Source organism: Orycteropus afer, unplaced genomic scaffold (assembly GCF_000298275.1).
Source record: "Orycteropus afer afer isolate SDZICR_OR568_19922 unplaced genomic scaffold, OryAfe1.0 scaffold00059, whole genome shotgun sequence".
Lineage (NCBI taxonomy): Eukaryota > Metazoa > Chordata > Mammalia > Tubulidentata > Orycteropodidae > Orycteropus > Orycteropus afer.
Window position 1 is genome coordinate 6242727 of NW_006921646.1, and position 13182 is coordinate 6255908.

General features: G+C 40.0%; 1 protein-coding gene across 1 annotated transcript in view; it reads left to right on the plus strand.

The window, feature by feature from the left end:
- The window catches only part of TBC1D22B (TBC1 domain family member 22B), a 116540-nt gene that overhangs the window by 25698 nt on the left and 77660 nt on the right, over positions 1 to 13182 (plus strand). The window contains exon 3 of the mRNA XM_042780750.1: positions 4412 to 4468. Coding sequence (XP_042636684.1) covers positions 4412 to 4468 — 57 coding nt within the window. The remainder of the gene's footprint in view (positions 1 to 4411; positions 4469 to 13182) is intronic.

Sequence of the window (13182 nt, forward strand, 5' to 3'; positions counted from 1 at the left end):
GCCAGTTGAGATCTTCCTGCATTTTATCCCCTGATCTTTATATTTTACTACAAAGAGGACTTGTGGACTTGGTAAATGCAAATGTACTCAGAATATTTACAAACACCAAAATTTAAACCAATGATTCATTCTTTGTTGGGTTTTAATTTTTGTTTTGTCTAAGCCCTCTCTTTCTGAACCACAGTTTCCCTTCACCCTTTGACCCCTCTTATTTTCCTCGGCCTAGGAAGCCCTTGAAACACATTAAAGTAGTATTGTTTGCTTTTCAGAGTTTGTATTTCTATAGTATATCTAATGGTTTAGGGAGTAGGGATTCTTAGAGCTAAAAAGGAGCTATATTTATAACCAATGATTGTACGCAAGAAGATTCCCTCTGAAATCTTAGTAGAAATTGGTGAATGTTTGAATTGATTGCATTTTTACTTAAAACCAACTTTAGGATCACATCTATTATGTCAAGCAAGGTACTTGATGAACTTGGTTCTGTTTTTAAGTACCAGGTAAGGATTAAATTGCAGAAATGTGTGGGAAGAAGAAAACCAACATTTCTTGAGCACTTAACGTGTGCCAGGTAGTGTTCTGTTTGCTTACCTACATCACTACCTGCTTTTGTTAAATGAGTATTACCACCTTCCAGGAATTGTGCAAAGGGGATTTTTATACATTATTCCATTTAAACCTCCTAACCCTCTTTAGGATTGTTTAATTTATGTTTCAAAAAGGTGCTGCATGTCTTGGTACGAAATTGGAAAGTTACAAAAAGGCTTGCAATGAACACTAACATTCTCTGTGCCCAGTCCTCCAGTTATCCTGTTCTTCCTGGAGGCAAACCACTGCCACTTGTGTCTTGTGTACTCTTTCTGACACTCTATGAATATATAGACCTGATCATATGTAAGTATGTATATGTATTTTAAAGATTTTTACATAAATGACATTTTAAGCATACAATTTTGTGCCTTTTTTAAATTACTGTCTTAGAGTTTGTTTCATGCCACTGGATGTAGAACTGAGGAGCTCTGGTGGCATAGTGCCTAAGGCATTTGAGTGGTAACCAGAAGGTTGGCAGTTCTAATCTGCCAGCCACTCCGTGGAAGGAAGACTGGGCAATCTACTTCCATAAAGATTTACCACCTCGGAAACCCAAAGGGTGTCTCTGTGAGTCTGAATCCACTCGATGGCAGTGAGGTTTCTGTTTTTTTTTTTTTTTTTTGGTTTGGTAGAATTGCTTCGTTCTTTTTTTAACAAATGCCCTGTAATTTAATCTGTCTCCTATTGATAGTAATCCTTTTTTAAAAAAATAGATAAGTTTAGCCCATTTATATTGATTGAAATGACTGATATGTTTGGTCTTAGTTCTATTTTTAATGTCTTTTTTAAAAAAAACCCTTTCTGTATATGGACTATATTTGCTTTTTTTTTTTTGAGGGAGAAGGCACATGTATGCATATAGTCTTTTTCTTTTTTCCTCATTCATTTTATTTATTTATTTTGTAAATTTTTATTGTGATTTCAGTGAAAGTTTACAGAGCAAATTCATTTTCCATACAGCGTTCATACACATTTTGTCTCATGACATTGACTGCAATTCCCCACAATGTAACAGCTCTCTCCTTACTTCCTCCCCATAGTTACTTCTTCCCTATGTCCTTCTCTCCCACGCACTCCCCGCCCTCCAAGCTGTCTCTCTGTGCAAATACTGCCCTTCTGTTCTCCCATGATTGCTTGCTCCAAGCAGGTACTTACCTGATGTGAATATTCAGCCCATATGCCTGTTGTTTGACTACAAGCCACAAGAGTGAGTTCCAATTCCAGACTTGAAGGGTGGCTAAGGGCCATAGTCTCAGGGGTCTCTCCAGGTGCTATCAGACCAGCAAACCTGGTCTTTTTTTTTTTTAATGATTTTGAGTTTTGTTCCACATTGTTCTCCCACTATCCAGGATCTCCTGCACTGATACTGATCCCCCTCTGAGCAGCTGACAGTGATAGCCAGGCACCATCTAGTCCTTCTGGTCTCATGGTCGTATAAGCTGAGGATTGCATGGTTGACCAGTCCCTTGCACTAGTTGTTTCCATGTGTCTTTGGTTTTCTTTGTTCTTCTTTGCTCTGGATGAGGAGAGACCCATTGTTGCATCTAGATGGCTGCTTGTACGCTTTTAAGATCTTAGTCACTACTCAACCAAAGTAGGATATAGGACAATGTTTTTGTGCAGTATATTATGCCAGTTGAACTTGATGTCCCCTATGACCATGGTCCCAAGCCCACAGGTCCAACTACTCACTCCCTCTGGGTAAATGGCTGTGGCTAAGAAGCCACCACAGCCTTGCCCCTTGTCAGCTCTACTATACACCTGGACATTCTTTCAGTGCATACAAATACGTATGTAGAAACATTGTTTGCTAACGCTATACATGGTCATGGGCACACTACCCCCTGTCTGCATATATTCTGATAATTTGGAAAGTTAACTTTTTTATTCTAGAAGTTGAATTATAAGTATGACTTTATACCATATTTCATCAGAAAATATCTGACTCTCTACCATGAGCAATGATAAATTAGTAGTTATCTTTTCTGCTCTTTTTCCTCCCTGCCAGCTTTTAGCTGATTATATTATTTTTCTTAGATTTTCTTTATATCTTTAAATATACCTCTGTTACTTGAGCTGTCAACTTTAAATATCTTTTGAGACCTGTCAATGAAAGATAAGGAAATCAGTGTACTTATTTGTCTGCTTTTTCCTCCTCTTCATCTTAACATTTGCCAATTTAATTATATTTACATTCTCTTCTGCACCCATAAAACCTCAAAGACTTAGTCCTAAGATTAAATCCATTAAATAGTCTCCGCCACTCCTTTGGCCATGGTTTCTCCTTTGACCTCATGATTAGTTAAAATTTGTCCTCTAGTGGGAGCTCTGGTAGCATAGTGCCTAAGGCACTTGACTGCTAACCAGAAGGCTGGTGGTTCAAACCCACCAACCACCCCTCGGAAGGAAGATGGGGCAATCTACTTCCGTAGTGATACTGTCTCGGAAACCCAAGGTGGGGTTGCTATGAGTCGGGCCAACTCGACGGCACATAACAACAACAACAGTGGTTTCTTCAGGAAGAAGTCAAATTTACCATATTGCCTGAGTTTTCACATATTAAAAATTACCTTTCTTTTGTGTTTATTTTTGAGCAGTTTGATTTGATATCACTTATTTTCTGGTTGCTCTCTTTTTTATTGTGAAATATTACACACAGAAGAGTGCATAAAACAGATGCGTAGGGTGATCACCTGTGAATAATTGTAAAGTGAACACCTGTGTAACCACCACTGAAGTCATGAGTTAGAACTTTCCCAACAGCCTAAAAGTCCCTTGTTTGTTCCCTGTCACACCTTCCTTCTCCCCAGAGATAACCATATCCTTTTATGCTGATCATTTTCGTGCTTTCTTTATAACTTTACTACCATGTATGCGTCCCTAAATAATACAAATCATTTTTGCCAGTTTTGAAGTGTATATTAACAAAATCATACAGTATTTACTCTTTTATACTTTTTTCTTTCGCTCAACATGTTTGTAAGGTTCACCCACATTATTATTTGCAGCCCTAGTTCATTTATTTATGTTGCTGTATAGTATTCTATGAGTGTATTATAATTCATTTCTCTACTCAGTGTTGATGGATATTTCTATTTTGGGGCTAACAGGAGCCATGGTATCATGAATACTTTAATTCATGTCTCCTGATTGATATGTGTGTGTATGCATATACATGTATACACATATACATGCACACACACAAATACACACATGTTTTTCTTAAGATACATACTTGGGAGTGAAAATACTAGCTCTTAGGATATGCATATTTCATTTTTTTCTGGATATGGCCAAACCTGTTTTTGAAAGTAATTGTAGTAATTTATACCTAACCAGCAATGTGTGAGAATTCCTTCCTTGGGTCATTCCTTCCTTGCTATATAGTGTTGTTTCATTGTCTTTAGCCTAGTGATCCTTTGAGGTAGGTGATATTCCCATTTTACAGATGAGAAAACAAATTCAAAGTGGTAGGGTAATTTGGAGGAAGATTACAGTGATAGTAGATGGCAGAACTAATATTTGAACTCTGCTCTCTTCAATTCTAAAGTCCATTTTCTTTCCACAATGCCTTCTTTACAGATAGGACTTTCTGGCAATCAGATAAAGAAGGCACTGAAACTTCACCAGGAAAAATTAAACGTTCTTAAAGACTTCTTTACTTCTATGTAAAGAATAGGTTGTTATCTTCTGGGAGTGGCTTGGAGGATAGCCCTTCTTGGAAGTAACCTATTTCTCAAAGTCCTTTTTAATTTTGTAAGGTACACATCCAACGTACTTAGTTTGCTAACAGTTTGCTTTTCCTTTTTTTTGCTTTTAGCATCCAGCCTGTGTATGGAGCACAGCATCCTCCTCTGGACCCTCGGCTCACCAAACAGTAAGTCAAGACTTTTTTTTTCCATGCAGGTACTTTTTCTACCCCCCACCCTAGTACCCTATCCTAATTTATTGAAATTGTCTTTCAAATTTGACCTTTGACCTTTCCACTTGGACCTCTCCTAGCTTCTCTTTTGTCCTAATTAAGCAATTTAAAAACAAAGAAACAACCAACCTCCAAATGATCTATTACTAAGTGAGAAAGTAGCTTACATCAGAAATGTGTTTTCCTGCATTGGAATCTGGTATAGGTAGGGTTTGGTGTTAGGTTCTGTGTTCTGATCAAAAGGTCTTTATTTTTTAAATATTGTCTGAAACTGGATGATTGATGTCTTCTTCTAGCTGGGGATCTGGTTTCTGGGGCTTACTGTTTTGGATATGGATAAGTGTGCCACCTTTCCCTCACTTATGAAAACTAGGGCAAATAAAATGTACTGTAAGCCTGGCATTCTTTATTTTGTCTTTTCTCTTTGACATACTCAAGGAAACCCAAGCATACAGTAGAGTAAAAAGTCCCTGGAGGCTATTTCTCTAGTAAAATTGTAGAGTTATTTTCAAACACAACAGAGACCCTAGTTAAATCTGAGATGTTTGGGCATGTATCCATACCCCCAATTACCGCTTTTAGCACACCATTCTCTCCAGAGCCATCACTCAGCCACAGTGAATTTAAATGAGTCAGGAGGTGAGTTTCCTTCTCAGATTCTCTAAAAACTATGGCCTCTGTTTTTGTGCATGCTTAATCTTAGTGACTTCTTTTTAGGAAAGCTGCAGTTTGAACAAAATGATTTAGGAGGTATGGAGCCCTAGGTTCTCATCTTCCTGGGGCTGTGTAATCTTCCTTCACCTTCAGTGGGGAAGTAAAGATACAATGTGTATTAAAGTATTTTGAGTACCTAGAAAAAATGCTGCATTAAATAGGCATTAACAATATCTTAAATTTTTAAAAATAGCTTAATGCATAGCTGGGAGCTCAGGTGACATAGTGCCTAAGGTATTTGACTGCTAAGCAGAAGGCTGGCAGTTCAAACCCACCAGACACTCCTCGGAAGGAGGACTGGACAATCTACTTCCGTAGAGATACTGCCTTGGAAACCCAAGGAGGGGTCACTATGAGTCGATTCAAATAGATCAAATAGACGGCAGTGAGTTTGATTTTTGGTTTTTTAATGTATAGCTATAATTCTACCAACTCATTCTTGTAATTTAGCCAGTATGTAGAAGGTACTGTCTTATGAATTATTATGGAAGCATGACTGCTATTTTTTCTGTTAGACACACAATTTGTATTTCTGAAGCCACTGGAATGTAAGCACCTTGAGGGTAAATGCAATGCAACGCACTGCTGTGGAGTTGGACCCGACTCATAGGAACCCCTTCTTGGGTTTCCGAGGTGGTATCACTATGGAAGTAGATTGCCCAACCTTCCTTTTGTGGAGTGGCTGGTGGGTTTGAACTGCCAGCCTTCTGGGTAGCAGTCAAATGCCTTAGGCATTACACCACCAGAGCTGCCTCCTTGAGGATAGGGCATTTGTTTTGTTCGCCACTATACTCTTAGCACCTAGAATAGTGTCTGGCACACAGTAGCACTGAGTAAACAGTTATGGAATGAAGGAATGAAACCATCTTGTTTACTTAGACAATGGGCTTTTCTCTTTCTTTTTTTAAAATTTTTATTGTGATTTAGGTGAAAGTTGACAGAGCAAGTTCATTTTCCATACAACAGTTCACATACACTTTGTCTCATGACATTGACTGCAATTTCCTACAGTGCAACAGCTCTCCTGCCACTTCCTCCCCGTAGTTACCTCTTCCCTGTGTACTTCCCTCCCATGCACTCCTGCCCTCCGAACTGTCTCCCTGTGCATACACAGCCCTTCTATTCTCTGTTGATTGATCTCTCCAAGGAGTGTATCTACCCAATGTAAATGTTCAGCTCATATGCTTGTCTTTTGTTTGGCTGGAAGCCATAGGAGTGGGTTCAATTCCAGACCTGAAGAGCAGCTAGGGGCCATAGTCTCAGGGGTTCCACCAGGCTCTATCAGACCAGCAAACTTGGTCCCTTTTTTTTTTTTCTCATGATTTTGAGTTTTGTTCCACATTATTCTTCCACTCTATCCAGGATCTCCTACATAGATCCCCCTCCAAGTGGTTGACAGTGATACTGGGGACCATCTAGTTCTTCTGGTCTCACAGTCATCTAGGCTGAGGATTGCTTGGTCTACCAGTCCCTTGGCCTAATTGTTTCCATGTGTCCCTGGTTTTCTTCATTCTTCTTTGCTCTGGACAAGGAGAGACCCATCATTGCATCTAGATGGCCACTTGCAAGCTTTTAAGGTGCCAGTCGCTACTCGCCAAAGTAGGGTGTAGAATGATGTTTTTGTGTAGTATGTCATAAGTTATGCCAATTTTTGTGTAGTATGTTATACCAGTTGAGGTTGATGTCCCCTGTGACCATGGTTGACAATGGATTTTTCTTTAATGTTTCTTAATTTTCACCTTGTATTACCATTTCTTCTTAAGGAGCAGCATGCTTTCTGTGATATTTCTAGTAAATAGAATGAATTCTACTATTTCCTTGGTTTTATCAAGAGTGAAGGGAGCTCTGGTGACATAGTGCCTAAGGTATTTGACTGCTAACCAGAAGGCTGACAGTTCAAACCCACAAGCCACTTCTTGGAAGGAAGGTTGGGCAATCTACTTCTGTAGTGATACCACCTCAGAAACCTAAGGAGGGGTCTCTAGTAGTCGGACCTGACTCGACAGTATTGAGTTTGGTTTTTGGTTTGGTATCAAGAGTAGAAGGGGCTCTGTTGATGCTGTGGTAAGACATTCAGCTGCTAACCAAAAGGTCAGTGTTTTCAAACCCACTGGCTGCTCCACAGGAGAAAAGATGAGGCTGTCTGCTTCTATATAGATTTACAGCTTTGGAAACCTCATGGGGGTTGCTTTGAGTCCTTATTGACTTGAGGGCAGTTGATTTGGTGGGATGAAGAATAGACTATCTGATCATTGGCCACTGTGGCAGGCACTGTTGATTACCACCTAACAGTCTTCTCTGCTCCTGTTGCTTCCTTGCTCAGGAGCCATAATTTTATTCAGATATTGAGCAGATGGTAATGCATTTAGAGCAGGTATCAGGATTGGCTTAAGCCTTTTATAGTTCCGCGGGAAATAGCAGGGTGGGTTTGTGATCTAGTTTTGGACAATGATATATATATCTGTGTATATATATATATATATATGTTGTTGTTGTTTGCCATCGAGTCAGACTCGACTCATAGCGATCTCTCCTTGGGTTTCCCAGGCAGTATCACTACGGAAGTTGATTGCCCCATCTTCCTTCCGAGGAGTGGCTGGTGGGTTTGAACCTCCAGCCTTCTGGTTAGCAGTCAAGTGCCTTAGGCACTATGCTACCAGAGCCCAAATATATATATATATATCATTGTTTTCTGCTTTTGAATGTGGTACTGTGAAAATGAGATCTAAAAGCTATAGTTATTGAACTTATAACCCTGAGAGAAACAGCCAGAAGAATTGCAGAGACATCAGCCAGTGGCCTGGCATCATGATCTTTATTATTTAAGCATCATAGTTGAGTATTGTTACTTGTAGCCAAAAGTGTTCCTTTTGTCATAGCCAGGATTTATTCATTGGTAATAGATCCATCCCAGCACATTTTATAATACCCTTTGATGAACACATGACTAGCAAATTAATTGTACATCTACTCATATTCTTTAGGCAGTGGGGTGTACTATCCCATTTTATATTTGGGCCAGGGTCACCAAACCTTGTCTATATCTGTCATCAACTGAGTTTTCCCTTAGCCTGTGTTTAGGACAGGTCTTAAGGAATATCGTGATATCCCAAACTACCAAGACAAACTTTATACAGTCTTGTTTTTTCACCTATTAATAATGTAAAAGCATGGATGTTTTTCACTGATATAGAGCAGAGTTATAATTATACTCTCAATAGACATAATCACTTACCTTGTCAATCTGGGCGGATTATAATTGTCACTGAATTAATTGCTTCTCTTTTTCATGCACACGGTGATTTGGCATTAATGCTCTCCAACATGGGATAGCATCTAGGCCTGCATGGACCATTTTACAATTCCAGATTGTTACTATAAAACATTTATTGCCCTTATTTTAGTACCTTTGTTGGGACATTTTTATTACTTTCTCTACTACACGATTATCATTCTATTTCACACTGTCATTAATTACCATGTGGTTATCCCCATCATAGCAGAAGCCTTTACATTGAGTCTTCAATCACCTAAACTGCATAAGCACAGTAAGTCATTGCCCTTCCATGTATATTGACTCCAATTAGCCAAATTATTGCCATTAGTGATAATATTACCTGCATTAATTTTTATAGCTCAGATAAAATAAGTCTTACTGCAGAGCAGCCCCATTGGCCACTTGATGTTATGACACCAAACCAAACCAAACTCGCTGCTATTGAGTTGAATCTGACTCATGGCAATCCCTCCTTATGGCAAGGTTCTAAATTTATTGTTTTCTGAATTGGTACTGAAGTATGATAGGTCTTAGTTCTGAGTTATAAAACTAGTTCACATGAAGGCACAGTAGTTACTGAGATGACTGAGTTTATTTGAATGTTATTAAAATTTCCCACTTCACATCCCTTATCAATACCAGATGTTATTTTTCTAAATAAAATTGTATCATATTTCTATTAAGTGCAGCAGCCATATCTGTAAAACAGTGTAGTATTATCAAATTATTAGGCACTGTGGTGGTGCAGTGGTTAAGCATTTGCCTGCTAACTGAAATGTTGGTGGTTCAAACCCACCAGTGGCTCAGTGGGAGAAAAGACTTGGTGTTCTTGGTGGAACCCCTGAGACTATGGCCCCGGGTTACTCTTTGGGCCTAGAAATGGACTCCCTTCCATGGATTGGCCCTCAGCCCAACAGTAGAAAGACCTACATGCAGAACACTTACCCAGAGGTGATGTACCTACCTACTCTAGGAAGATGCACCCCTTAGATCAATCAGCCATGAGATAGCAGAGAGGCAACATTCATGCAGAGAGAAAGCTGGACAGACAGGATTGCATAGTTAAGAAGAGGGGTGAGGGTAATCATGGGGAGGGGAGTAGAATTTTTTATGGTTGGAGATGGTAATTGGCTGTGAAATCAAACGTGCATGAGCTATTGAATGTAAAACAAATTTGCTTTGTAAAGTTGCACCCAAAGGGCACACACACACACACACACACATAAAAGACCTGGTGTTCTGCTCCACAAAAAATTATAGCCTAGGGGGTAGTTCTAATCTGCCACATGGGGTCACTATGGGTCAGAATCAACTTGATGGGCTTAATGATACCACCAACATTATCAACTTGTAGAATGATTGATCTTTTGTGTTCCTAACTAGAATAGCCTGTGACTACTCTTTTGCAAAATATCCATATACGTTTGTGTTACCATTTAGCAAGCTCCTCTTCCCCAACCAACCAAGTTGCTCTCAGTGTACCGTATATTGTGTTTTTGAGAGTTTTTAGTGTCATCGTAGCTTCTTGATTTTCTTTGCCATTTCCTAGCACCATGACCTTGGGCAAATTACTTAACCTCTCTAAGCCTCAGTTTCCTCATCCATACAATAGAAGACTGGCATCACAGACTTGTGAAAGTGTTTTCTGAGCTGTAATTTGGCATATAGTTATAAGGAGGAATGGGGAAGATGCCTATCGGGTCATAGTTCTGTTTCACTAATCTTAGTTGGACTTCCACTCATACTGTGGCATTCTTGTACCCTTGAATTAGGTATAAATTAGTTGGGACCATGTTAAAATGAGGCAGCCTATAAACTGAAGGCGCTCCCAGCTAGAGTATCTGAGTTAACTTTTTGCTAAGACTTTTTTTTTTTCTTTCAGTTGCTGTTGAGTTGTTTCCGACTCATGGTGATCCCATGTGCACCAGAGTAGAATTGTGCTCCGTAGGGTTTTCAGTGGCTGGTTTTTCAGACTGACAGACTCTTCCCAGACACCTCTAGATAGATTTGAACCATCAACCTTTCACAACCATTTGGGGTCAAATGGGAGGAGAGAGATTAATCCTCCAAGGATCACATTTCTAGTCGTAGCTTCTACTCAGAGCAGCCACACAACCTACTGGGAATAGATCGGAAGGTTTTCATACAAGGTGAAAAGAGTTGGGGCTGTTAGCCATGTACACTTAGGGAAAGTTATAGCCATGATTTGGGTGACTCAGTGTGCTTGGTAGTGCCCTTTCTCAGGGTGCAGATCCCTCTATGCCTCCATCATCTTCTTTTTTAGCCAGTTTTTCTAGGTGGAGTAGAGTGCATGCAGACTGTAGAGTCAGGTAAAACTGGATTTGAGTCCAGACTCTGCTGCCTGCTATGTGTGACCCAACCTCAGTAAGCTTCAGTTTCCTCATCTGTAGATGGGAATAATAATAGTATCTATCTATCTCATAGGCTTATTAATTAGCATTAAATGAGAAAATGGGTATATATAAAAGCTTGCACCTACTAAGTAGCCAATAAACGTTAACTATTATTTATGTATGTATGTATGAACTTATTTCCTCCTGAGAGAACAAAATAATAAACATGGGAAACCTTCTGTTCTGGTTACCTTGTGCCACTCTGACAAGAATATGCCACAAATGGGATGGCCTTAATAAACAGGAGTTTATTCTTACAATTTGGAGGCTTTAAGTCCAAGTGCAAAGTGCCAGGTTCTAGGGGCTGAGTGAAAGCCCCTCAACCTTGGGGTCCAGCTCTGCCTCCTGCTCCCGGCCCACTAGAGCTAGAGGCGTTTTCTTCACTCAGACAGCTGCTGGCTGCTGGGGCTGAGAAGCCCCAAGGTTGACAAGTAAAAAGGCACAGTCCCGATGTTACCAATCCACACGGCAGGCCATTAACTTAAGTCCATTGCAAGTCCCAAGGTCGGCAGAGCATAGCAGGCTGCTGAGTAATGACACAGCTACATGCAGGGTCCAAGCGTGCCATAGGCTAGAGACCATTCTCAAAGCTTCTTAAATATAGGAAACAGACCACATCTCAAAGGCAACTAATCAGCTACTTATGGTAGATCCCACCATGGAGTTGATTGCCAGTCTTACCGTGGGGAATAACTACCACCAGCTGCCCAGCCACTCAACCAGGCCCAGCCAAGTTGACTCACAAACATAACTACCACAACTTGCAAGTCATAAATCTTCATGTCATTATCCCTGAACTATAGACTGTTTTGCCTCCTTTCCACTGGTGACCCAAAGTCCTTTCTCACCCTCCACTCTTCTTTCATTCTTTTTTTGCATGTATGTAGTTTAAAATGAGAGAGTATTTATTCAGTACATTTCCACTTGCAATCTCAATCTTGCTTGAGGCCCTCTGGACATTCCCTCGCCCACACACACACACACACACACACACACAAATCTGTAAACATTAATCGTGCTTTAGGTGAAAGTTTACACAGCAAATTAGTTTTCTATTCAATAATCATGTGCCAGTTGTTCTGTGACATTGGTTGCAATCCTCCACAGTGTGTTAGCGTTCTCCCCGTTTCCACCCTAGTTTCCCCATTTCCATTCATCAAGTTTCCCTGCCCCTCCCTGGCTTCTCATCTTTGGTTTTGGATGAATGTTTCCCTTTTGGACTGGCATAGTTAACTGTTCTAAGGAGCACATTCCTCATAGGTGTTATTGTTTATTTTATAGGCCAGTCTATTATTTGGTTTAGAGATGGCCTCTGGGAGTAGCTTTTGTTCCAAGTTAGAAGGGTGACACAGGACAGTAGTGTCAGGGGTTCCTCCAGTCTCTATCAGATCAGTAAGTCTGGTCTTTTTTATGGATTTGAATTTTGTTTTATAATTTTTATTCATTCTAACCAGGATCTTCTATTGTTTTCCTGGTCAGAATGGTCAATAATGGTGACTGGGCATTATCTAGTTCTGGTCTCAGGCTGGATGAGGCTGTGTGTGGTTCATGTGAGCCGTTAGTCCTTTGGATTAATTGCTTCCTTAAGTCTTTAGTATTTTTCACTCTCCTTTGCTCCAGATGGGAAGATACCAATAGTTGTGTCTTAGATGGCTGCTTGCAAGCTTTTTTTTAAATTTTATTTTTAAAATGCATTTTTTTGAAATATAATTTATGTACAGGGAAATACACAAAACTAAAGTGACATGGGTCAATGCATTTTTTTTTCTTTGCAGTTTTTCTCCTCTTCCCTCCCACACCTTGCAACCAACAAAGTTTCCCTCCATATATAAACCTTTCCTTAACCCTTCACAACAACGAACTAATACTATATTTGTCCTTCTGTGATTGACTTATTTCACTCAGCATAATGTCCTCCAAGTTCACCCATATTATGCGGTGTTTTGCAGACTCTACATTATTATTTAGTGCTGCATAGCATTCCAGTATGTGTATGTACCATAGTTTGGTCATCCATTCTTCTGCTGATGGGCACATAGGTTGTTTCCATCTTTTTGCTATTGTATATAGTGCTGCAATGAACATGACTGTGCGTACATCTATTCCTGTCCTGGCTCTCACCTCTCTAGTTGTTGTTGTTGTTGTTATGTGCCGTCGAGTCGGCCCTGACTCATAGAGACCCCTCCTTGGGTTTTCGAGGCAGTATCACTACGGAAGTAGGATTGCCCAACCTTCCTTCCGAGGAGTGGCTGGTGGGTTTGAAC